Genomic DNA, 26,381 nt, shown 5'->3' on the forward strand with positions numbered 1-26,381 from the left:
GTCTGCCCCTCCCTTGCTCACCTTCTGTGTCTCTCTGTCTCTCAATAATAAATAAACGTTAAAAAAAAAAATGGGTGTTTAATAACTCTGTGCTTTCAGCAGGATCAAACAGAATAAAGGTAGACCAAGTGTTCTGTGTAGAGCAGAGCTAGGAGGTCAGGACTGGGATCCTGCTGAGGCCCAGGCAAGCGATTCCTTTACCTTCACTGCTCCTGGAAGCCAGCCCAGCCCAGCCAGCCTGAAGTCAGACATTTCCCCCAGAGCTGCCCAGGGGCCAGCAAAACAGCCCTCCAGGGGAAGGGGTGGGTGTCCACTGGGTTTACAGCATCGATGCGCACAAGGCAGGCACACCCGCTCCCCTCCCCAGGAAGTCCCTTGTCTGGGAGGACAGAGGTCATCGTGGGGCCACAGAGGAGGAAGGAGAGGGGAGGGGGGGTCCTGCTCCCTTCTCCTGGGTCCTCACCGTCCCAGCTGAGAAATCTGAGCACAAGTTCCTCACCCAAGGTACACTGATCTTTCTAGAAAGCAGAGGTCACAGGCTTTGAGGGGAGGGAGGTGGGGGGCGCAGGGCCTCCTGGGAACCACAGGCTTGCTGCCATGCACATCCAGACGTGGCAGGAGAGGCTCAGCTCTGTCCTCCAGGGGCCTCCCCAGAATGCCTGACAGCCACCCAGGAGACTTCCACAGAAAGCAATCAGCCCACCAGTGGGTATAACATCCTGTCTGTTTTTCAATGGAGAGAAAGCCCCAGAAAGGGAAACTAACCAGCCAAAGAGAGTGGAGCCAAGGCTTGGACTTAGATTGCTTGGAACCCATCTCCCACACTCTCTTCCTGAGTGCACCTTAGAGCTACGGTTCCCAGACTGTACTGTGCATGAGAAGGGCCCTGGAGTGTTCTTATTTGTTATTTTTCGGAATGTTTATTTATTTATTTTGAGAGAGAAGAGAGACCGTGTGTGCAAGTATGTGTGTGGGGGAGGGGGACAGAGAGAGAGAGAGAGGGAGAGAATCCCAAGCAGGCTCCACACTGAGCTGAGACTGATGAGGGGCTTGATCTCACAAACCCTGAGATCATGACCTGAGCCAAAATCAAACGTCAGATGCTTAACTGACTGAACCACCCAGGCACCCCCATACCCAGGGAGTTTTTAAAAGTACACATGCCTCTACTCCCTAGGTGTGGAGATGAGAAATCTGCATTTTAATAGGTGCCCCAGGTGGTTGTGATAAAGCACACACCAGAGACCTGGGTGAATGCACACATGTATACACACTCATGGGCACGCACGACATGGGCCAGCACAGGACGAAAATAACGATTAGAAGCGAGGGCTCTAAAGGCAGATGCTGGGTTTGGGATGCAGCTCGGCTCCTTAGGGGTTGTCTGACCTTGGGTAAATCTCGAGACCTCTCTGAACCTGTTTCTTCACATGCGAAATGAGGATAAGAAAAGAAACCAGCCTGGGGCGCCTGGGTGGCTCAGTCTGGTTGAGCCTCCGATTTTGGCTCAGGTCATGATCTCATGTGAGTTGGAGCCCCGCGTCGGGCTCTGGGCTAACAGCTCGAAGCCCGGAGCCTGCTTCAGATTCTGTGTCTCCCTCTCTCTCTGCCCCTCCCCTGCTCATGCTCTGTCTCTCTCGGTGTCAAAAATAAAATAAAAACATTTTTTTTTAACATTTTTTATTTATTTTTGGGACAGAGAGAGACAGAGCATGAACGGGGGAAGGGCAGAGAGAGAGGGAGACACAGAATCGGAAACAGGCTCCAGGCTCCGAGCCATCAGCCCAGAGCCCGACGCGGGGCTCGAACCCACGGACCGCGAGATCGTGACCTGGCTGAAGTCGGACGCTTAACCGACTGCGCCACCCAGGCGCCCAAAATAAAAACATTTTTTAAAAATTTAAGAAAAGGAATCAGCCTCAAGGTGTTGTCCTGAGGGTAATGATATGTCCCAAGGAAATAATACGTGTAAAGCCCTCAGCACAGGACCTAGCGTATCATAAACACTCACTAAACGGTGCTACAATCATTGCCAAACTCAGCTCAGTGTGCTCAATGCCTAAGGGAAGAACAGAACAGCAGGCACCAGGGGACCACAGTGAATAATTGAGCCAGTAAGAGATGCCTGAAGGGTTGTACCAGAACCAGTGAGTAGAAGTAACAGGGACACAAATCTCCGCTCCACACAGGAAGAAATTTTTAACAGACTGGAGTTGCCCAATCATGAAACCAGCTGCCTAGTGGACTGTCACTAGAGGATCCCAGCTAAAAAGACTAGACGTTCACCAAGTAGAGATACAGCACCAGGGAAGGAAGAAGAGAGGGTGGCCTAGAGCTCTTGAAGGTGACTTTCAGCCGGGTTCTACAGGTCAGTCCCTCTCCCTGTAATGCTGGTTAATTCGTGCATTTGCACTGCTCTGATATTTACAGCCCTTACCTCCACAAATCCAAAAGCGATGGGGAGAGGTCAGTGGTAGGTAGAAAAGCTGATGCCTTCTGAGCAGTTTACGGTAAGGAGGGGAACGGATGCGGCTGTCTTAAATCTGAGCCCTACAAACACTGAAATTGTATGCCTTGGAGGATATGGGCATGTGTGTAATTTTCCCGAAAGGTCTGGTTAAGAGAGGCTGGTTCACACCAACTTTTGAGAGGAGGGGAAACTGAGGCACATAGGGGCTGGGGGGCTCAGGCAGCAAGGGGGCCCAATCTCCAGGATACAGATTGGAGCCCAAGGCTGTTGTCCTACGAGCCAGGTGCTTTCCAGGCCTTACCTTCCTAAAGTCTCAGCACATCCCCCTGGGGTGAGATCTTTGAGCTCAGAGAGGTTAGGAGCCTTCCCAAGGACACACAGCTAGTGAATGGCTGGGGTTTGCACCCAAATTCTCTGGGCCTCAGAGCTAGTGTTTGGTTTGGTGTTTAACTCTTGGCTGTACTGTCTGAGGTCAGGAAAACACAGGAGGGTGTTTGGCTTTTGACACTGAGGGCAAATGATGTTAGAGAAGATGATCCCCATAGGTGATATGCTACCTATTCCTCCACCCTCAATTAAAATTAAATTCAAATCAAAATTGATTTCACCCCTAAATAGCAGAAGGGGGGCAGGAGGAGAGGGGCTCAGCTCCCATATGACTCAAGCCAGACAGCTCAAAAGAATGGAGCATCTGGAAACCAGAAAGCTCAACCATTCCCACTAGGCTGCGATCTGGAACCTAGACGGGTTTGGTCCCTGCTGCTACCCGGCTTAGCTCACCGTTCAGGGCAGCCCAGGAAGCCAGAAAGAGACCTCTCTTCAATGACCCCGCCCCCTGAACAGTGAGGAGTGGCTACCGGTGGAACAAAACAACACCTAAAACTTGGGTGCCCTGGGGTGCCTGGCTCCGGGATGAGAGGAGTGGCTGTTCAAGTACCAACCCCCAGGGTGAGCTGAGGAGGGTCTGAAGTTTGGGGGGACCACTGGAAGCACTGGGGTTGGGAGGCTGGAGGAAACCCCCCACTCTCAACGCGCCGCCGGCTGCAGGCCCCCAGCTGGGGTGCCAACCTTGTTACCCACCCCCGCCCCCCCTCCGCGGTTCTCTCCCCAGGACCCAGTGATCAAGGCCGGGCGCACGGGGAAGTTAAAAGGGTCATCGCACCTGGCAAAGACCCTTGGGCGGCACAGGAGGACTGTAGGGTAGAAGAGGGTTAAGTAAAGCAAAGTCGCAGCCCCCTTCTCAGTCTGGTCCCCCCCCCCATACCTTCCATTAGGGCCCCCGGATCCTCTCGGACCCCCTCTGGGACCCTTGCAAGCCCCGGGGTCCCCCCCTCATCCCGGCGCGGGGGCCCTAGCGCTTACCTCTACGCGCCGGCCGGGCCGCTGGGCGCTGCCATCCTAAAGGCTCCGGAGCCCGAGCCGCACAGGGCCAGGGTCACGAGGCGGCGGGGTCGCGGGGTCGCGAGGCCGCAGGAAAGTTTCCTTAGCGCCAGCCAGGCGGAGCGGGCCAAGCCGGCGGCGGGCCCGGCAGGAGCGCGCTCCGGCCGGCTCCGCGCCTCCGCCTGTGCCGCGCTGCTCGGGCTCCAGGGCTCCCGGGCTCCCCCGGCCACCCGGCCGGCCCAGCCCCGCCAATCGCAGGCCCCGCCACCCGCAGCTCCGCCCGCCGGGCCGGGACCCGGCGGAGGCGGGGAGGGGCGGGGCGGGGGCGCACCTGTTTGGCCAATCGACCCCACTCCTGCCACCCCGCCCCGGCCAGCCTTCCAGACTGAGCAAGTCCGGTCCCCTCGGCTCTCGGCACACGCCCCCTGTCCGCTCTCGGACCCGGGATCCAGGCCGGGCCACATGCTCCCCTCCCTCCCCTTCCCGGTCCCAGCCGGCCGTCTCAGCCAGCCCGCCGAGGCCCTCCGTGCGGCCGGGCTGCGCTCCTTCCCCAGCCCCCGGGACGTCAAAGACAAAATGCCGGCTTCGGGCTGGGGGCTGGGGGGGGGTACAGGTCTGAGGACTGCACCGCGACTCTGCCCACCCCTCTTCTACTCAACACCCTCCTCTCCCACAAGGATTCGCGCGCGTCCTCGGGCCCCTTACACTTCGCGGTGAGCTTGCCTGGATCCCCGACCTCCGGGGGCCGCGGGGCTGATGCGGGTGCAAAGCTCTGGGACCGGATGGCAGGTGAGGGAAGGTCCCGGGGAAGGCCCTTGCGGCCTCCCACCAACAGAAACTCTCCAGAACCCCATCTGGATTCGGGCCAACTTCTCCAGAACGCTTGCGATCCGCGGCAACGGGTTCCCCCAACTTCTCTCGGGGTCACAGCGAACACTAAAGCTTGGCGATTTTGTTGTTCCCATTTTCCAGACAGGAAGACTGAGGCCGAAGGGAAGCGAACGCTTCTCAGACGTGGTGGCCGGACTGCGACTTTTTCAAACTAAAGGTGAGTTTGCAGAGAGCGCCTGGCTTCACTCCGGGAGCCTGGCGCGGATGCCTGGCCTCTCTCCCTCGCTCGCCCCCCGCCGCGGACCCGGGGTGGGGAAGGAGAAGGAGGCCCCCGTCAAGTGTCCGGGAAGAGCGGGGGCACGCCCGCCGCCGGCCCTGCCTTACCTCGGCAGCAGAGCGGGTCCTCGCAGAGCGCGCCGGCCGGAGGCCCCAGCAGGGGCAGGGAGGCCCAGGCGAGCGCGCGGGAGGCCCCGCCGCCGGCTCCCATCCCGGACGGCCTCGGCCGCTCCTCGGCCCGCTGGCCTGCCACCCTCCACGGCACCTGTGGGGACGGCACCGTGCCCGCGGCTTCCTCCGCGGCCTCGGGGGCGGGACTGGGCCAGGCCCGGGGTGGGGCGTCCGGGGCTCCCCTGGTTCCTCGGACTGTCGCGGCCCGGGACTCCCACAGTCGCGGCCCCGGCTCCGGGCCAGCAGCGCGGGGCAGGGCGCTATTTTTAGCCGGAGCTGTTCTCCCAGTTGGACAGACAGAACCAGTTAATTCGGCCGCTCGGGAAGGGCCTGCACCAGGAGCTCCCCGGAAAGGCAGCCGCAGCTCTGCTGAAAGCTGATCCTTCACATTCCTGCCTCTCGAGGGGGGAGGGCGGGAGGGGTGGCCGTAGGGGGGGGGGGGGGAACGCCTCTAATTCCCCCCGGGGAAGCCGGCGTCTCTCTGAAGGCAGCCCTGGGCCCCAAGTGCGCGCCCCGCATGGGGCTCTCTAAATTGACTCTGAAACTCCACCTGCCTTCCTCCTGCTGTCCCCCAGGCTTCAGCCCACTTCCCATAAAATGTCCACCTAGGGTCCCACCCTTCCTACTGGTCTCCAGCACTGGGGAGAGGCCCCCCTCCCCCGCCAGAAATGAGATCTGAGTCCCAACATCTTCAGAAGCTGGCACACTCACATGACTCGGGAGCTACCTGTTGAAAGAAGGAAGAGTGAAAAATCCTGTATGAGATGAGCCAGAGGGTCAGGTAGAGGCCCTCCGAGCCTGGGCTATATGGGGTAGATGGACAGGGTGGCTTCAGAATCCCACAGAAGCCCTAATCCAACATCTTCCGGTTGTGTGAACTTGGCAAGTCTTCTCACCTCTGTGCCTCAGTTTCCTTTCTGCATAAGGGAGTCTTAGCAGCCCAAGAGACAGCATGTGAGAAAGAAAGTCTTTGCAAAAAAAAAAAAAAAAAAAAAAAAAAGCCTGGTGGGCATGTTCATGTAATGAGTGATAAAGCAATGCATTTATAGATGAATAGGCCAGTGGACTAGAACGGAGGCTGCACAAATAGACCGACACGTGTATGGAAACTTGACATGTGGCAAAAGTGGTGTCACAAGTCCCTGGGAAAAGGGTGAACTCTTCAGAGGGACTGGATGTCCATGTGAGGGAAAAAACGAGGGGGAGTCCCTACCTCACGCCATGCATTAAGAAAATCAATCCCAGGTGGATTCAAGACTTAAACACAAAGAACCTGTGTAATAGGGAAAGATTTCTTAAAGACCCCAAAAGCACAAACCATCAAGGAAAAGATTGATACACTTCGTTAAAGTATAAAACTCCTGGGACACAGTATCCAAAACCTACAAAGATCTTCTACAAATCGATTCTCAAAAGAAACAAGAGAAAGTTGAGCAAGACATAGGAACAGGCAATTTGAAGAAGGGAAACCGTGCATGGCCAGGAAACATGAATTCGCAGAGAACCTCCCTCTTAATCAGGGAAATGCAAGATAAGACCCCGGGGAAGCGGCATTGCACACCCCTGAGATCAGCAGAGAGCAAAGAGGTAGGAGGGCAGAGGGTTGATGAAGCTGTTGCACACAGGGAATTCTCACGCACGGCTGGGAGAAGGGGAAATGGGGGCCACCACCCTGGAAAACAATTTGACGGCATCCGGAAATGTTGAAGATGTGTAATATACCCCGGTGACCCGGAGAACTTGGCTTCTAGGATAAACCTGGGGCTTGCTCATCGCCACAGTGTGTAATCCTTATAAAGAATCGGAAGCAGCCTCGGTGTCCATCAGCGGAAGAAGGTATAAACAAAGGGTGGATCAGTCAGTGAAGTTTTATACGGTAGTGAAAAACGAATGGAGGTTCCTTATGAATCCTAGGTTGGGGGATGGGGAGCAAGTTCCAGAAGATCACATTGGATGAGATCATTCCTGGAGATTTTTAAAACGTGAGAAACAAAACGATGCCATATATTTCCAGGAATGCCCAGTTTGGGTAAAAGTACGAAGAAATTCAGAAGAATGATAAATACACCATTTAGTGAAGTGTTTGCCTCGGGGCGGGGAGAGGGAGATGTGAAGGATGGTGGGAAGGGGCTTCATCCATATTGGTTAAGGTTTCATTTCTTGACCTGGGTCAAGGTACTTAGGTGTTTGTTTTACCCTTTGTGACCTTTTATTTAAAACCTCTTTTTAAAAAAAATTTTAGGGACGCCTGGGTGGCTCAGTCGGTTGAGCAGCCGACTTCGGCTCAGGTCATGATCTCATGGCTTGTGGGTTCGAGCCCCACGTCGGGCTCCGTGCTGACGGCTCAGAGCCTGGAGCCTGTTTCGGATTCTGTGTCTCCCTCTCTCTCTGTCCCTCCCCCGTTCATGCTCTGTCTCTCTCTGTCTCAAAAATAAATAAACGTTAAAAAAAAAATTAAAAAAAAATAAATAAAAATAAAAAAATAAAAAAAAATTTAATGTTTATTTATTTTGTGTGTGTGAGAGAGAGAGAGAGAATGAGGAAGGGGCAGAGAGGGACAGAGAGAGAGAGAGAATCCCAAGCAGGCTCTGCACCATCAGTGCAGAGCCTGACGTGGGGCTTGAACTCACGAACTGCGAGATCATGACCTGAGCTGAGATCAAGAGCCGGGCGCTGAACCCACTGAGCCATCCAGGCGCCCCTCTTCATAACCTTTGTGTACAAAATATAAAATCCACATCAAATGCAGTCCTGCTCTGAACTCCACTTTCCGGATTTAAATAATGTGGCCATCACGTCTGCGAAGCGCTCGGCACAAAAGCATGACTCATGGTGAAGTGCTCTGTAAAACTCGAGAACGTGACTAGCCTGCTCCTCGGACTCCCCCAGGATCCTCCCAAGCCCCTCAACCTCTGGCATGCCCTCATGCCTTTGCACAAACTGTTTACTCTTCCTGGAGTGCCCGCCCCTACCCCCCGCCCACCGCTTCTGTTACCGTCCAGCGCTGGCATTTCAGCCCGTGGACAGCCTCATCCACTCTCCCAGGCAGAGGCTTCTCATAGCATCCACCCACCCCCGTCCGGGTCTATCGCATTGTGGATTATTGCACCTGGTTGTGGATCTGTCTCCTCCCCGGGCAGACTGGGAGCCCCTCCAGGTCACGAACCTTGTCACCTGCATAAGACCTCGCCTCGGGAAGGTTGCATGAAGGAACAAAGGGGGCGAGTGGACCCAAACACTCAGAAACGAGAAAGGGTCATGCCAAGCCCTCAAAAAGAAAGCGATCCCACTGTGCCGACTGACTGTCTTCACTGCAGTGTTCTTGGGAGGTCATGTGACCGTTGGGGTCAGAGACACCTGGGTTCACATCGAGGCTCCTCTGAGCCTTGGTTTCTGTGTCTGCACAACTACGATGTGATTAGGGCTTATTGCAAAGGGTTCTCACGAAGATTCGGTGAGATAATAGAGGCAAAACGCGTGACCCCATTTGGGGAACAGGTAGCAATTATGTGAATATTGGCCAAGAGGAGGATGTTTGCGGGGGAAGGTGGAAGGGACCCAGTTGGCTTCCCATGAAAGAAGGAGGCGGGGGAAGAAACCGCCAAGGAGTGTTCTCCAGCTCTGCACAAACACAGGCACCTGGAAGTTGGCCCAGGTGGTGGGAGGGGCAGAAGTGTGCCCCGAGTGAGTGTTCCTGATGTTGGGGGATGTCCTTTGTGTTACCTCCTGGGTGTTTGTGTTTCCTCCTGTCCTTTGTGTTACCCCTGGGTGAGGGGCCGCACAGCATTTCAGAACCAGAGACCCTCCTCCCTGTCTCCCCACGTCCACTCCGGCCCCCTCCAATCTGTTCTCGCACGTAGCCCAGGGATCTCAATCTGGACCTGTCTCTCCCTCGCCAGCTTCCATCTGTAGGGGCGACAGAGCCTGCGGCACCCTCCCCGGGGACGCGTCTCAGGCGCTTTACCAAATGCGTTGTCGGCACTATATATGCAAAATCCACATATGTCCACTCGTCGGGAGCTTCCATCAAGGCGACATACAGGATGGCAAATTGCTGATGGTCCACACTCCAGAAGATGAATTGGCCAGTGTTACATGTTGTGCGAGCAAACAAATACACAGAGTCCACAGGGCTGTGTGGTCACTGGGAAAGAACAACACCGTGTGCTTCACGGGTTCAGGTGAGATTTTCTGAACTAATGAGCCGATCCTCTTTGATCCAGATCTCACTGGACAATGTCATATTATCCCGGTGACACAGGCTACTGTTGGCACTTTGTCCTATGCAAATGGCCACGCAAGGCGGAACGCTGCCCAGGGTAAGTTCTGCCATCTCAGTGCTCCTCAGGGAGGTCACCGATGGCCTCCCGGTTGGAAACGGAAGGACATTTCTCTGACTTTATCTCACCTGATGATGGCGGTGAGATTCAAAATGACATCGACGGAGACATCATGTGATGAGGACCCAGGCTGGCAGGAACCCGGGGCAAGGGTGCCGTGAACGGAGGGAGAGGAGGCAACAAAGGGAAGCCTGGATGTGCGAGCGGGGCAGTGAGGGTCACAGAGGACGAACAGCAGAGATGTGTAAACCTCACCACCGCCAGAAAATGCACCCGGAGTTAGACAGAGTGGACCACACATCCGTGACCCTGAAGTGGAGGATGGCTCTGGTTCCCAGGGTGACCCTGTTCCGAGGGGCACAGCCATGCCCGGTTTAGTCAGCCTGGAAGCTTTCCTTCCACCCCTGCCCTCCGTGAATTCCCCAAGTGCCCAAGTCAGGGTCAACTGCTGGGAAGAGAAGTCAACGCCACCACTGTGCACGGATCAGCTCCCCTGTGCACGGACCCCGGGGCCCACATGGGAGGAGCCCCCAGAGTGCTCATGACGGAGGTGGGTGGGTGGCCCCGGGAGCCCTGGCACCGCAGGCTGGGCTGCTGGCCCTGAGTGGTGGTGGCTCCAGGAAAGACTTTTTAACGTTTTATTTATTTTTGAGAGACAGAGGGAGACAGAGCAAAAGCCGGGGAGGGGCAGAGAGAGAGACACACACACAGAATCCGAAGCAGGCTCCAGGCTCTGAGCTGTCAGCACAGAGTCCGACGCGGGGCTCGAACCCACAAACTGTGAGATCGCGCCCGGAGCCAACTGAGCCACCCAGGCACCCCCGGGAAAGGCTTTTAAGGAGATGGCCTCTGAGTGTGTCTTAAAGGAGCAGAGAGAATCAGCCAGGGGAAGGGGGAACAGTCCAGGCAAAAGTATGGCAGTGTGAGGCCGCCCAGTGTGCTCAGGGAGTTCCAAGCAAGCAGCTGTGAGAGAGGAGGTAGGAAAGGGAGGCAGGGCTGGGGCATGAGGGGCCCTCAATGCCACACCCAGGAGCTTGGAATGTTCTGGGGTGGGGGGAGGGGTGGATGCTGTCATGTGCAACCCAGATCAGGGTTCAGGACAACTCTGAAGGGCCTTCCCTGCTCCGGGCCCTTCCCGGACCCCACGTGGTGTGGGCAGAGGCCAACACTGTGACTACCTGACAGGTCAACTTCTTCTGCCTAGTCTGGCTTCCTGCCCTTCCCGCCTACAGGCGCTGAGCCCTGGAACAGTCCCTGAAAAACCCCCTGCACGAGAGAGAATACGTCTCAGAGCCTGCCTCCCAGAAAGCCCAGCCTGTGACAGGGAGCGCGGGAGGCCCTTGCTGTGCGTCCCGCTGACGGGAATGACCCAGGAGAGGGGGAGAGGTGAGTGATATTCATGGAAGCAGGCGAGATCTCAGGAGGGGCAGCGAGGCTGGCTCATCCTGAGACAGAAGCAGAAATTGGAGGCAATCTGGGGTGGGAATGGGGTCCGGAAATGGAGTGAGGCATGGCCTTAACTTTTTTTTTTTTTTCCTATGCGGCTGCAAGTGACGTTGGCTGCTCAGAGGAGGGACAGCTATTAGATAGATATTAGAATTACATAAGAAATTAATGATCATAGTGGGTGATAAATGTTGCCACAGCAGTAGTGAGGAATTCAGGGCTTCAAAGAGTGGATAGGAGTTGGCCAGGAGGTGTGCCCATCAGGGAAAGTCGTATCAGGCAGAGGAAACAGCTAGTAACCGGAAGCCAGCTGGGCTAGGATTGCCAGATGAAATCCAAGATGCCCAATTAAGTGTGAATTTCATATAAACGACGAATAATTTTTTAGCGTAAGTCTGTCTTATGCAACACTGGGGACATACTTATACCAAAAAATCATCCATTATCATCCTTCATCACCTTCTGACCCTGTTCCTGCCAGCTGCCCACGAGTGGACCGCCCAGACTGTAGCCCAGGTCCCGCTCAGATTCCACTGTATCCCTCCCATTATCCAAACCCTTGGTTGTCATTTGAGGTCTCTATTGTCTGATCCTCGGGCACTCTTCCAACCCCATCTCCCATCCTTGAACCTGCCCCTGCTTTAATCTCCTGCCTCTGCGTTTTTGCCCCACTGTTTCCTCCACTACCCTACCATGCCCTCCCCAGGTCCACTCCTCCAGGAGGCCTCCTAGATTTCTCTGGGAGAATAGACATAATCCTCTCCATCAATCAGTAGCAGCCGCCCCTTGGGCAAGTCATTTCACATCTCTGAGCCTCCGCTTCCTGTGTCTCTAAAATGGGGACAATACCACCTCTGTCAGGTTGCTAAGGGGACGAGAGACCATGTTCAGAGAGCACCAGGCACCGTCTGAAATGTGGGCACGTGCCCCCTGCGCGTGCCTAGATCAGTGCCGGGCACCCAGCGGGCACAAATACAGGTTCGCTGAATGGAACCGACTCAAAGGTCCTGAGCTTTTGTAGTTTAATTTGCTTCTTGGAATTGCCATGCTCAACAGTGGAACTTAGACAAATTCAATTTCCTATATTAAGATGATCTGAAAAGAGATGAATAATGAAGCCACTGCTCTCCTGACTGCATAACAGGTTTCTCCCCCAGTTGACAAGGGACCAAACCAGCTCCCCAGAAATGGCCCATTTTAGAATCAAACATGGCGCCCGGCCTCTCCTGCTCGAAGCAGGTAATATCTGCCACACACATTTCTGTCTCAAGCCCTCCCAATCCCAGACCACAAAAGGTGATTTCTTATAACCATTAGCATAATTACCTGACTGCAACGCTACAGAGAAGCGATTAGATGAGCCTGTGATTTTTGCACAGTTATTTGTCTCAAGTAAGTCACCTGAAGTTCATCTGCCATCAGGATTCATGGCTGCATTCTGTAATCGTGGGGAATTATTTTGCTAATAACAGAGGTACCTTGATCTAATTTAGTTTTAATGCCAGGAGGTGCCCTCCCAGAATAATCAGCTCCAGGGCAATTCCAATTTCCAGGTTTGTTACACGTTCTGGAGAGAAGATTCAATTCAAAGAGGCTGAAGTTACTTCTTTATCACCCAAAGTCATCTCGGGGCGAAATGGAATCCTACTCCTTGTGTGTTTGCAGAAAAATGCAGGGGGTCGAGCCACAGGGAGCAGGTGGCAGGGTGGTCCCAGCCAAGGGCAGCCGCGGGAAGGCACCACTAATGGGTGAGGACCGCAAGACATTCCCTGGGAGAACCCTCATTTTTCTTGCATTCATTCATTCCCTCATTCATTCTTTTATCCCATTCTGGGCTCTCTCCTCTGCAAGACCTAGTCTCTGCTGTTATTTGAAATCAAAGATTGATAACAAACACTTAGGCGGCCCCATTCTAGGTACTTTATGCTTATTAACTCATTACTTCCCATCAGGCAGGTGCGTGCGACTGTTATCCCTATTTTACAGATGCGAAAGCCGAGGCAGGGAGGTTACGACACTTGCCTCAAGTCACACAGTTAGTAAGGGGCGTAGCTGGGGTTTGATCCTTAGATTGTGAGCTCCCTCAAGTTCATGTACAAGGAAGGACCCTGAGCCCACCAGGACCTGTTCAGCCCCTACTCTGTGTTCTCATGTACCCCTCACAACAACTCTGATATGGGAGTATCGTTAGTCCCATTTTCTCGAGGAAGAAACTGAGTCTCAAGAGGAGGTTAAGCTGGCCCAGGTCAGGTGAGTAAATGGAGGAGTTGAGGCTTGGCCCCTGAGATTCTGATTCTCTATCTGCTGCTACTCTAGCTGAAGCCAGGAAGGCTGTGTAGCGTCTTTGAACAGCTTTGGAAATGGGCCGGGCCGAGTGCAAGTGAACCACGGGCACGGTGACCAGCCACCCAGCTCAGCTTTTCCCTTCCCACTCTGGAGCAGTTCCTCTGTCCCATCCACCCCCCTCACCCCAGCAACCAGTGTCCTTTGCCGCCATTCGGTGTTATCAGACCAAACCTGCTTCCAGACTCCTATTCTTCAATCACATTCATGCTTTCAGCAGAGAGGTGTGGGTTCCAGCAGGAAGGGCCAGGAGGCTGACGTGGCTCTGCCATTCCATTCCTCCCTCGGCCTTGGCCTCCCCATCTATTTGAGGAGGTGGGTTCTTTTCAAACCGATGGAGCTCCCGAACCCTCGTTTCAAACGAAAAATTTTACGCAAGCCCGGTATTCACGTCAGATGAAAGCCGGCTGCTCTGAGTGGAGCTGTGTTCGGGGAAGAGGGGGTTCTCTCTTATTTTGGCATCTTATTGGGACCCCCCGGATTCTTCCAACAGTTGGAAAACCCCTGGCCTGGCCAGAGTCTGTTGACTCTTGAGGTTCTTAGGACTACGGAATCTGAGCTCCACTGATGGCTGACAATACCCGCAGTGCAGGTGGTCAGCTAAGTCCCTCCCTGGGTGTCCCCGTCCCCCTGAACATCTGTCCTGCCTTGATAGGGGCACCCAGGGCCAAACTCAGGAGGGGCATGGCAGCAAGGCCAGGTTGTGCCCAAGGCCCTGCCTCTGGGGCGCTGAGCTGTCCGGGAGCGTGAGCGCAAAGAAATGATATCCGCCTGTCCGCACAGGCCCGTGGGGTCAGCCTGCCGGGCACACTCACTGGTGACCGTGAGGAGAGGCTAGTCCCCTCCCACTGCTGCCTATGCGTTGTCTCTCTCTTGTCTTCTCCCTTCTCTAAAAACATGTTTTTCATCCCTCCCTCTCTCTCCTTCCTTCTAAAATGCTCAGCTTTCTTTGCCGGGCCTACGGCTGCAGGGGGTGCGGCCCCAGGACGGAGGCTTCACACACAAAGACAGCTGCGTCCTGGAGCAATCAGCACTAGCAATCGCAGGAGCTGGGACCGCCTCCTGGAGGCATGGGTCACCAAAGGGCACCGACGCATGTGTGGGAGTTAGCCCAGTTCGGGGACACTGCAGGTGGGAGGATGTGGGCGCCCCAGGCTCAGAAGAGAGGCCTGGAGAGGCTGTCAGTCCCTGGGTGTGGCTGAAGTGTGGACTTGGTGGGGGGGGGGGGGGGGCGGGGGGCGTGTGGCAGGTGGAGTGAGACCAGCACCCTCGAAAGGCTGTCCCAGGGCTGTGGGCTGGTCCTGAGGGTCGTGGGGAGCCAGGAGCGATGCGGAGATCAGTGCACATTTCAGAAGCTCATCTGGCTGCACACTCGTTTGGGGCAGGGGGGAGGGGGGGGGAGACTGTGAAAGTGGGGCTTTCCTTCCCCTTGTCACCACCCCCTCCCCTGCCCTTACCTTCCCTCAACATCCTCCATGTGGCCTTGTTTCCCTCTGAGACATATCCTGTGCACAGAAGAGAATAGGGGCTTTGGGCGGCCGGCTGTTCCCACCTTGGCCTGGCCCCAGCTTGGAATGCAGCCCTTGACCCCTTCACCCCCAGGACCATGGGGTCAGAATGAGTTGGAAAGTCCATGCAGATTGGCTGGGATGCTTTGATTTTAGGCCCTCTGTTTGTGAACAGGAACTCAAGCAGAAGGTTAGCTTCCCCACCCCCTTCTAGTCCTTTCTATCCAACTCTGGGCTCTGACAGCCCCTGCCCCAGCCTTGCAGCCCCTCTTGGCTCTCGGATCACTGCCTTCCCACCCCCCATGCTGCGGTGGGGGAGGGGGAGGTTCCATCCCCAAACACAAGCCCTTTTGTCCCACCACTCAGCTGGGCATCTGCGTTGGCATCCAGTGGGCATCCACACTCACTTAGCCTGGGGCGGCTGCAGGACGAGGTGGGCACTGAGGGGCAGGGACCAGGGGCAGGAGTGCAGGCGATTGCTGGCTACATTTTGGACCCTGCCCCTCCCCTGCTCAAATCCCTTCCAGGGCTCCTGCTTACTGCGGGACGTCATCCTTAACCAGGGGCGATTTTATCCCGCAGGGAACATTTTTCAATGGCCGGAGACAGTTTTGATTGGCACCACTTGGGCTGGGGGAGGGGCAGGACAGCCGGCCGGACAGAGTTGTCTGGCCCTAAATGTCAATAGTGCCAAGGCTGAAGGTCCTACCTGAGGGTAAAGCTCCCCCCACCACGTCTTCACTCATCCCCCTCCCCCGCCCGCCCCCAGCCTTCCCAGCAGTCACTCCCAGGCTTCCGGTCAAACCCTCTAGAAGCTCATTCCCACCTCAGTCCCTTTGCTTCTGCTGTTTCTCCTGCTGAGGTGCGCTCCCTGCTGCCCTCCACTTACCTAAATCTCATTTCTCTCCACCCCCTCTACCTGTGGGGGCTCTCCCCTGCTGCCCTCGCCAGCTGCCTCTCCCAGAAGCTGGCTCTGACTGCATGGTGCCCTGATTCCTCCCTTCACCTGATGGCTTTGGCCCTCCCAAGTCTCAGCCGGCACATCTACGTAATGGGTGGGACAGGCAGGTGGAGACAGCCCCTCCTGCTTCTCCCTGGAACGCTGGGGATACGGGGCACTCTGTGTAGGCACATGGTGGGACCCATGCGGGCTTTGGAGTTAGCAGGCCAAGGTTCGAATCCTGACTTGGCTGCTTCCTAGTAATTTGACCAGAGGTTAATCACCAAACGTCTCTGTGCCTCAGCTGCCTCCTTTGTAAAATGGGTTTTCCAGAGAGTTCCATGTGCTGTGCGGTGTCCCGTCCCTGTCTTTGTTCCCTGTCTGGCTGGCTTATCTTGTCAAGATGCACTGCCCTTCCTGGCCAATTTCAGATGGACAGCCACCTACTCCTGCCCTCCTACTTCTCCCTAGAAGCTGAGCTTGCAGGGACTTTGGGGAACGGAGACCTCTGGAGCCTCAGCACTGCAAACCAGCTGAGCAGGACTGGGTGAGTGGCCAGGAGCCCAACCGGCCTTCTTGGCTCCCCTCTCAGCTTCTCAGTCCCTTCCCAGGCTCAGCGTCTCCTGCTGGGACTGTGACCTCCCACAGGTGGGCAGCCACCCGGACTTAGCTGACCTGGCTCAGAGGAGGGGACACTCTGTTGCACAGAAGTGTAGATTGGGGGTCTTAGGGATTATGGGGGGGGGGGAAGCACAGAAACAGACTCTTAAACACAGAGAAAAAACTGATGGTTGGCAGGGGGCGGGGATGGGCCAAATAGGTAGAGGGGATTCAGAGGGGCAGACCTCCGGTTATAAAATACCTAAGTCACAGGGATGAAAAGCATAGCGTGGGGAATAGAGTCAATAATGTTGTAATTATTTTGTTTGGTGACAGATGGTAAGTTCGCTCACAAAAGTACATTTCGTAATGTATGTGATTGTCAACCACTATCATGCGTACCTGAAACTGATATAACATTGTATTTCAACTTCAAGGATAGATAGATACATAGATACACAGATACATAGATACATGGATAGATAGATCAAACATGGGCCCCCCAGGCTCCAGTACCCTCTTCCTCCAATTCCAGTAGCTGCCCCTTAGAATCACTATAGGGGGCAGAGAGACAGAAAGAGACAGAGGGACAGTGAAAGACAGAGAGATGGAAAGAGACAGTGAGAGACAGAATGAGACAGAGAGAAACAGAGCAAGAGAGAGAGATTGGGGGGGGGGGCCCTGTCCATCCCCTCCAAGCTATCCGAGGCTCAGTCTGGGGGAAGAACCCCAGATGAGAGCACACAGCTACCCTACTCACCCTCCACAGAGCTGGCGAAAGGCAAAGTTAAAGGCTCTCTGAGTAGGCACCCTCCCGTGCACCCTGGCTTCCGGGCCATGGAGTTGGCATGGCCACTGGGTCAAGGATGGGCCTCACCTCTCTATCCGTCCCCATCCCCAACTCTGGGAAGATACCTGGAGGGAAAGCAGCCCCCCAGAGGGCCCCTTAGGGAGGCCCTGAATGCAACCCCCCTCTTCAGCTTTGGGAGGCCAGAGCGCAGCCACGCACCCTCCCTCCTGACCTCTCTGTCTACCTCGTGGTTCAGCCTCACACAGCGGTTCCCCTCCCTCCACTGCCGCTGCTCCTAGCAGCTGCCTTCTACCCCATCATTAGCAAAAGCAAGTGAGGCTGTTTATCTGAGATTTGGGTCAAGGGAGAAAGAGTCCAGGGCAGAGGTGGGGGTGGGGGCTGGCAGAAAGGCACCCCAGCTGCCACTTCAGGGAACTGTGCAGCCTTGAGCCGGCTTTTCTGGAGCCCAGACCCACTGGTTCTGGTGCAGAGTGGGTGGAAACTCTACAGGGGGGGCATGTGGGACCCCCACGGGCTCACAAGTTCACTCATGGGCTTTTGCAGACACGGCCAGCCAAGATGGAGACCCACTCACATGTACACCGTCCTACTCACACAGGCTCATGCCCTCAACATGCATTCATGTGCACACACACACACACACACACGCAGGCACGCCAGGATGTAGGTCACTGGCTAGAGTGCCTCTGGCCGGGGGTTATGAGGATCCAGCCATCCGGCACATGCTTCTGGATTGGACAAAAATGAACCCCTCCCTTCGCCTGCCTCTCCCCTCTGCTCGCCTGAGTCAGCCTGACCCAAAGCCTCTCAAGGCTTCTGTTTGGTTTTCCCTAGAATCCCGCTGGCTGAGACTGCTGGGAACCAGCTCTATCCAGGGAGGGGCGGGGCTCCCGGGCCGCATGGCTTTTTTCCATGTGTGTCTGTGTTGGCGGGGGATCCCTGTACAGGACAATGTGGAGGCTTCAAGAGACAGAGGGATGTGGCCCCACCTTGAAGACTTCCAAGACATAGCTCATGAGATGCCTTAAGACTAGATGAGGTAATGGCCAAGAGGGTACAGTCGAGGAGAAAATAGAGCAGCCATAGCCAGGCTGATCAGGGCTGCCTTCCTGGAGGAGGTGGCAGGACTTGGCTGGGCAGTTGAGTGAAGGCTCCACAAAACCTAGGGAAAGGAGTGGTCCTTACACAGCTGGGAAGACCCTAGATGCTTCTGTCCTCCACCCTGGAGCTGGGGCCTCTCCAGAGGTCAGGTCTGGAAGGACCGTCATAGACTCTTCTATAGAAAACTCACCGATGGCCCGTAGGCTTTACAGACACAGCAAGCCCAGGACATCAATCCCCCTACTCCCCAGAATCTGCTTTTCCGCCCACATGCCCCCACACCAACATTCCTGCCACACAGGCCAGAGGCCAAGTCATCCTGACCTCTTTCTTCACCCCACCCCCTTCAGCCTCCAAGTTTCCGGTCTGGCTGGTGGAACAGCTCACAGCCCAGAGGCGGAGACAGGCAGGGAAGCCAATGGACTATACTCATCAGTGTGTGGCGGGACAGCAGGAGGCCCAGGGTGCCCATGGGCTCAAACGAGGTAGTCAGTAGTCGGGGAAGGCTTCCTGGAGGAGGCGACATCAGAGCTGAGACCCAGGATGAGCAGGAGTGGCCAGGCTGGGGCAGAAGTAATAGGGAGAGGTGTGATGGAAGGGTGGTCCAGGCAGGCAGCACAGCAAGTGCGAAGTGAGGGAGGAAGAGAAAGACAGCACATTCGAGGCAGGGATTAATTCATGCCCATGCCAATGGGGCAGTCACACCATCCTGGGCTCAGGCCGGCACTGCCTGGAGGCCATGTGAATGAGTTTACACTTTATCTGTTGTAGCGGGTGCCCTGGGGGACTTTAAGATGCCGGTGAGTGGTCCCCTTGGCTACACAGAGGAAGATGAGTCTGGGACACCTGTTGAGTTGGAGAGAGCCCGGAGGGGGTGAGGCAGCCCTTCTAAGAGTCCAAGGTGGGGCCTGGCCTCAGGTGGGGGCTGGGAGCTGGAGCTAAGGCAGGTCTCAGGACCACGTAGGAGGTAGAATGGATCTCGAGGAGTTCTGGCTCTTTCTCTCTCTGGCCCCCATCTTCCCATCGTGGAATGGAGGATGGGCAGGAGGCCCCCCAAAGACCCTCTCCCTTGGCCTCCTCACAGCTGGGGCCATTTTCTGCTTGCTCCAGCCTCCCTGGACTTCTGGAAGTGACCTCTGGGGAGGAATCCCGGCTGGGAGGGACACAGCCCTGGCTTCAGGAGGCCTGGGGTGGTGTCGGCCGCCCAGGGCACATCCAGCCGGCAGAAGGAAACACCACAGCAGTCCCAGGCTGGGTCAGCCCGAGGCAGTGGCCATCCAGGACAACTTAAGAAGGAATGATGTATTGGCGTGGTCCTCACAAAACTCCTACTGTCCCCAGCCCGCTGAGGAGGAGGAGGTCAAGGCTCAGAGAGCCAAGCGGCCCGGGATGGAAGCCTAGGTCTGTGCACTCAGCACAGCGCAGCTCAGGAGGGGGCCCACCACGAGTGGGAGGGGAGGACAGGGGAGAGTGTCTTTGCTTTCTAAACAATAAGAGCTCCCGAATGAGCCCCCCCCCACCTTCTCCCACCAGGAGCCTCTCTCCCCGGGGGACGCCAGCTCCTTTTTCCTGAGTTTTCTCCTGACCCTGCCTGGCCCAGATCCAGACACAGGGGCTGCCCTCCGCATCCCCCTCCCTGGGCCCCACTCCCTGGCCTTCTTGTATGGCCGCTCAGGCGTGGGTACATAAATGATTTAAGCCCCTCCCGTCCATCCTCATTGTTCTTCTTTATTGACCATTCTTCCTGATTTAGCCTCTTCCCAGCGTCCCATGGGGCAAGAAGGCGTGTGTGTGTGTGTGTGTGTGTGTGTGTGTGTGTGCGTGTGTGTGTGTGTGTACTCCACCCCTTGTCCACCTGCCCAGCTGGGGAAGGTCAGAGGCCCAGGCATGACTGGCCAGCCAGAATGAGGCTTCCCTGGGACCCAGAGGGGTTTTGGATTGGGGGCCAGAGTATTCGGGGAGCAGCCCAGAGTGGTGGACAAAAGCATAGTAGTCTTGGGGGCATCTGGGTGGCTCAGTCGTTGAGCACCCATCCGACTTCGGCTCAGGTCAGGATCCCACAGTCAGTGAGTTTGAGCCCCGCATCGGGCTCTCGGCTGTCAGCGCAGAGCCCACTTCAGATGCTCTGTCCAACCTCTCTCCCTGCCCCTCCCCTGCTTGTGCTCTCTCTCTCTCTCTCTCAAAAATAAAAACAAAAACTTTTTTAAAAAGTACAATAGTCTTGGAGTCCTGGGTTTGAATTATGAGTGCCTCCACTGGCCCTGGTGGCTTTGGGCCCTGCTAAGCCTCCATTGTCTCATCTGAGCAGTGGGGTTGTTCCTTCCTCTGTGAGGAGCCAGTGGCTCCATGGGGAAAACAGCACACAGCTGGCACATACTAGGTGCTCAGTAAATGGCGTCCCCACTCTGCCTCTCTGGCCTCCCTCCTTCCCCTGTGAAAAGGCCTCAGGTGGGAGTGTGGCTTCTCCTGCTCTTTCAGTTGCCAGCAAGCCCAGGGCAGAAACCCAGAACAAGATGGAAGGAACCTGGGTTTGGCATCCTTTCCCCACCCCCAGGGAGGCTAGGCTGGTATCATTACTTCAGTTTCACAGACAGGGAAACTGCAGCTTGCTGACGACCCAGGTCTTTGCCCAAGACCTGTCGAGGTAGCTGAGCGGCCGAGCCAGGGGGAGGCCCCAGGCTCTTGTCCTTGAGAGGTAGGCCAGGCCTGAGAGGTACCCTTCCCCCCGCGATCCACCCGCATAGACACGGCCTCAGAGAAGGGCCTGGTGACACTGGTTCAGAGCAAGTGCCCGCTACCTGACTCTCAGCTCTGCCATTCACTAGCTGTGTGACCCTGGGTGAGTCACTCAGCCTCTCTGAACTCGTTTGCTCGTCCCTAACACAAGAATGGTAACACCGACCTCCCAGGGTGGTGGATAGGGGAAGCGAGGTGATGAATGTGAGGCACACGGCCGGGCACAGAGCCGTTATTTTATGGTGATTGTCTATTTGTCACCAGCTGAGGCAAACCCATTGGATGACACCTCGGGTCCTCCGCTCACGGGAAGGGCCGGGGAGTGGTGACGTCAGACCCCTGACAGCTTCTAGCCCCAAATAGCCCTGTCTTTAGACTGACCCTGTTTGATCACAGCTGCTGCTGCTGCTCCCTGTTCCCAGCTGAGCTGACATCGCCTCCGGCTGTGGCTTCTGCCCCATCAGGCTGGTCCCCAGAGCCGTTTCAACAACCCCATCCCCAGGAGGCAGGATTTTCCCCCAGGGAAACGGATGGGCCTCCTGGGTGGCGGCTCCAGCTCAGTGACCCGGCTCTCAGAGTGCTCCAGGCTCTGGAGCAGCCTGGGTTCAAAGCACTGACCTCCCTGTATGATCTTGGCCATCACTTTACTTCCCCCGGCCTCAGTTTCCTCATCTGGAGAATGGAGCTAACAGCAACCCAGCGGGTTTGTCGTGAGGACTCAAGCAGACAAAGTGCATAAAGGGCCACCTGGACAAGACACGCACACAATAGCACGGGTTTTCATGCCTGCAACACTGGGAAGTTTGTAAAATCGTCCCCATTCGCCCCCCTCCGGCGCTGCCCCCCCCCCAACTGGGGCAGGTGTCCTTCCTGGTGATCATCAGGAAGAAACTGAAGCTTCTGAGATGCCTTGCTGGAAATCCTGAGCCCCAGGATTTCCAAACCAACCAGCCCCTTCTGGGAGCACTGATCCTAGCCATCCATCTGAGCCCACATCCCTCTATGAATCACGGACCCCCCCCCCCCAACAGGCGTCCAGTCTCATGAGTTTGACCTTGTCACTCCGCTGGAGCCCTGAGACAGCCAAGGAGGCAAGCAGGGCACAGGCCAGTCTGCCCATTTGTCAGACAAGGAAGTTGAGGCTGAGCAAGGAGCAGGGACCTGGTCCAGGCCACCTGATGACAAAGGGAGCCAGGATGAGGCTCAGGCCACAGGGAGGGAAGAGGGTGCCAAGGGCCGAGTCGGATCTAGAACCTCAGAGGGTCAGAGCTGGAACATCCAGGGGCGGCGGAGTGCGAATGAGCTAAGGAAACCAGCCCAGAGAAGGGGAGGAGGGGCACAGAGCCTGTCAGGGCTCTGACAGCCTGTCAGGATGCAGCTGACAACACTCACTCATTCACTTCTTCGCTTGTTCATTCATTAATTCACTCACTCATTCTTCATTCATACAGTGGATGCAGTAGCGAAGCAAAGACACAGCCCTTGCCCTCAAGGGTCTCATGGTCTTAAATGGGAGTCAGGCTAGTGAGCAGCCGATAAAAACATGCCCGTGTTGGGGAAGGACCAAGGTGTGCGTCAGTGCGTGGCAGGGAGGCCACATCTGCACATCTGCAAAGCGGGGCAGTGGCAGGACTCTGTGAGAATCCGAAGAAAGAATGTTCTACATTCTGAGGCTTGCTTCCTGCTCTCCCCACGGTCAGGCCTCCCTCCTGTTTTCTTCCCCGGCCGTTGGAAAGATGGGAAGGAAGTGTTTCTCTGAGCTGCACTTCTCTGAGTCAGCCCCCACTGGCCTTGCTCGAAGGGTCTCTCACCTCAGGACCACCCGACCACCCGATTGGGCACTGCTCAGCCCTGTCTGCTAAGACACCCTCAGTATGGCCCCAGCCTCCAGAACATTCATGTCAGTGGTAGGGGATAAGGCCAAACTCCTTTCAGCCCTTGAGCACCGGGTGAATGGAATCAAAGCTTGGGAAATCCACCAGGTGGAAGAGACTCTTGCTTGGCTTGAAGCATGGAGGGGGGCCCAGAGCTCCCCTTCCAGCCGCACCCCTTCCAACCCTATACCCACTGAAGTTCCTGAGTCCTCCAAGGAGCTCAGCTTGTCAACCCTGACCCAAAGCACCACCCTCACTGGAAATGTGGCAGAAACCTCAGAAGTTTCTCCAGCTTCCATGCCTTTGCACCTGCTGTCCATCTGCCTGGAATGCCTTTCCTCACCTCTTGGCCTGGGCCGACTGAATTTGTTCACTCACTCATTCAACAAGTACTGGCTGGATGCTTGCTACACGCCAGACAGAGAGCTATGCTCTGGGGATAACAGCTGAGAACTTAGGGACCGGGGGACACGTAGAGTTTAAGCGCACACACATGCACACATAATAATGTACAGTACAAATAGAAACAGGCCCTATAAAGGAAAAGAGAAACTAAGAGTGAGAGGTCATTGGATGGGTTGGGGGAATATGGTCTAGGGAAAGCATCTCTGGGGAGGTGACTTTTCAGTTGAGTCTGGGAACAGGAGCAGGGGGAGGAGTTAGCTTAGTGAAGAATGACAGGAAGAGTGTTCCAGGCAAAGGAAACAGCATGTGCAAAGGCCCTGGGGCTGACAACTAATCGGTGAGTGCGAGGAAGTTCAGATCAGTACGAGAGTGAGTGGGTGAGGGAGGAAGAGTCAGACCTCGCAGGGAGGCAGAAGCAGCAGACCGTGGTCAAGGGACCATGTGGGCAGCAGGAATAAGGAAGGGTCCAAGAAAAGGAGCCAGAAGAAGAGACTGAGAAATAGGAGGGAGAAAATCAGGAGAGTGGTCTATCCCAGGAGCCGGGTGAAGAAAGGTTTCTCGAGGGAGAGAGTCATCAACTTCTTCGGTGGAGGAGTTATCTTCTCCAGGAAGCCTCCCTCGACTCCTTGTGTAGGGTTAGGGGTTCCACAGTGCCCTGGCCTCCCCCATCAGAGTACTTTCCTCTCTCCCAGACTAGCCTGGAAATGTCACGAAGGCAGAGACGAGGTGTGACTTGTCTTTCCAACCCCAAAACTTAGTACAGGACCTGAAAGTGGCTTCTGTTAAATGGATGGACATAGAAGCAGGGCTCAGAGAGGAAGTGACTCTGAGGCCACAGTTTTTCCTTTGCCGGCCTGGTCCGGCGGGACCAGGTCTCTGGCAGGAGACCCCTTCAGCTCTGGCCCTCCCAGGCATGCTGGAGCCAGACCCCTCTGGGCTGGGCCTGGGGCCACCCCCGAGGAGAGCCTGGGCTCTGCTCCGTCCCTGCCTGACCCCTTCCTAAGGCTCCCTCTGTCCCTTTCCTCTTCTTCTCGGCTCCTAGGTGCCCTCCTGCCTGACCAGCTTCAGAAGGCCACAGGCTCCCACAACAGGTGAACACCACATGCTGACTATGCACGGGGACCTTCAAGCAGGGGGCGAGCAGTCTCCGTTCCCAGGGTACCAGCCTTGCCCTGCCCGGAGGCTGCTGCTAGCAAACCCAGGAAAACAGCAAGTCGGGGCCAAGAGTTCCAGGTAGGGAGATGGAGTCCTGGGGCATTTGGAGCCTTGCTTGGCCGTGGGTTGATCCCCCAGAGAAAGGTCTGTGCCCTCCGTGGAGTAACATCCAGGCATCGCTGTACCCAAGCTTCAGGTGAGCACCTCTGGGGGCCGGTAGGCCTGTCACGTGTCTCAGACTGCCTGCCCCCCAACCTTCCCTGGGGCGCTCATCACTGAACCCAGCCTCATATCATTCATCTGTCTCCCATTCGAGGCTGGGAGCTCATCCAGGACAGAGGCCTCTCTGCTTCCCTCCCTCCCTCCCCCACCTCTTTCCTCCCTCCATTCACTAAGCACGAACTATTCCTTAAGCCTGAGCCCTTCATTTCCGAACCCCTGAGCCTGACCCAGAGCTTGGCACACTGGGGTCACCCAGCATGCGTCCACTGGCCACCTGACTGCCCAAATGTGCCAGGGGGCTGGGCCTTTCCAAGCTCCCCGGAGGATTGCAGCTCCGAACATGGCCAAGGGCCCCTCTCCCTGGAAAGAGCTGAGCTCCTGCAGGAAGAAGGAAATTTGGCCTTGAGTGTGTGTTGGAGGCCAGGCCTGGCTGGGGTGGGGGTGGGGGTGGGAGTGGGGTCCAGAGGGAGAACTCGGTTTTCTCAGCAGGAACTGTGGTCCCGGGGGGACCCGGGACCCCAAAAGGCTGATCCAAGCTGGGGTGAGGCCACTTCTCCACTGCACCCCCTCTAGGCCCACAGGGCCTCTCCCAGCTGAACCCTAAAACCTGCTGCGCCGCCCCCTCCTCCTCACACCCTGCCACGGTCCCTCAGGCACCCCTGCCTTCCTGCTTTCCTCATGTGCACGTTGCCCAGAGACAGCCAAAGCACACTGGCGTGCCAGCCGAGGGTATAGCAGCCTGGCTGGGCTGAGCAATAGGGGATTCAGTTGCCTGTGCCCCCCCCACCGGGGCTCCAAGCCTGCAGAACCTGTCCCGGCCAAGCCATTCCTACAAGTCCTCCTAGGCTCTCAGCAAGGGCCCCCGTCTCTGGCAACTGCCCCTCAACAATCTGCGCAGAGTTTCCGGGCACCCGGAGGCTGCAGCAGGGGCAAAGGCAGCTCCCTGGTGGTAGCCCCTGGGGCCCTGTAAAGCGGGGCGCGCTTTCAGCCTGGCTTTAATTACAGGGTGCGTTCCTGATGCCTGGTCCATCTATATTTATCTGCAGGATCTCACTAATTAAATTCCCCACAGCACCCGGCAGGCTTGGGGACAGGAGCGAGGCAGGCAGGCAGGGGGGCTGCAAACTTCCTTCCTTTCCTTCTCAGCCAAGAGCACAACAGAAGCAGCCCAAAGTCCCTCTCCCTCCCCTGACCCTGCTAATGTCCAGATCTGAGGGGCTGCCCGCGGCTCTGCCCCGGGGAACCCTCCAGCCCTGTGCCCCTCTAACCCCGGGCACCCGTGCCCACCCCCAGGCCCCAAGAGCAGACAGTGCCCAGCCGCCTGACAGCCTCCCCCCATCAACTCGGATTCCTGCAGCAAGCAGAGAAAAGTGCCGAGCAGCTCTGTTGAATCCCCAACTCTGCCACTTTGCAGGGGCCAGAGCCTTCTTACCGTAGGAGTCGTCTTGGTCCAGGAGGGAATCGGGCTCCATGGCGAATGGGCCCCCAGCCCCTGGCCCCACCTGATTTATGAACCAAGGCTGTCTCCATGAGCGTCTGGGTTTCTCCTTTTGTATTCCATCTGGCGGTTTTTCCAACTAGATGACTGGGTATTCCTGCAAGCAGGCCCCTCTCCAGCCCTCGCCTTCATACAGTACATTTAAAGTAGCAGTAACCTCTTTTTCCTCCCCCCGCAGCCGGGCTGGAAACATTAGAAGGGACCGAGGCAGCGAGATGTCTAAAATAGGAAGACGCCGGGAAGATTGGCCTGGCTGCCGGCGACGCTGGCTGCG

The 26,381-nt window shown here is 56.4% G+C and overlaps 1 protein-coding gene and 1 long non-coding RNA gene across 4 annotated transcripts in view; one reads left to right on the forward strand and one right to left on the reverse strand.

Moving 5' to 3' along the window:
* The window catches only part of DAB2IP (DAB2 interacting protein), a 188,226-nt gene extending 162,075 nt beyond the window's left edge, over positions 1-26,151 (reverse strand). Inside the window, exon 1 of one of the 3 annotated variants that reach the window (XM_058694278.1) lies at positions 26,042-26,151. In XM_058694278.1, coding sequence (XP_058550261.1) covers positions 26,042-26,081 — 40 coding nt within the window. In that variant the 5' untranslated portion in view covers positions 26,082-26,151. Of the gene's footprint in view, positions 1-3,832; positions 3,951-5,065; positions 5,184-26,041 lie in introns of those variants that run through there. The other 2 variants (XM_058694276.1, XM_058694281.1) reach the window with 2 other exon arrangements.
* LOC131491399 (uncharacterized) lies at positions 4,110-20,433 on the forward strand. Its single transcript, XR_009251427.1, has 3 exons — positions 4,110-4,563; positions 4,823-4,898; positions 10,701-20,433. It is a non-coding gene; the product is annotated as an uncharacterized LOC131491399 (long non-coding RNA).
* Positions 26,152-26,381: the final 230 nt, after the last annotated feature.

Source organism: Neofelis nebulosa, chromosome 12 (genome assembly GCF_028018385.1).
Source record: "Neofelis nebulosa isolate mNeoNeb1 chromosome 12, mNeoNeb1.pri, whole genome shotgun sequence".
NCBI classification, from domain to species: Eukaryota; Metazoa; Chordata; class Mammalia; order Carnivora; family Felidae; genus Neofelis; species Neofelis nebulosa.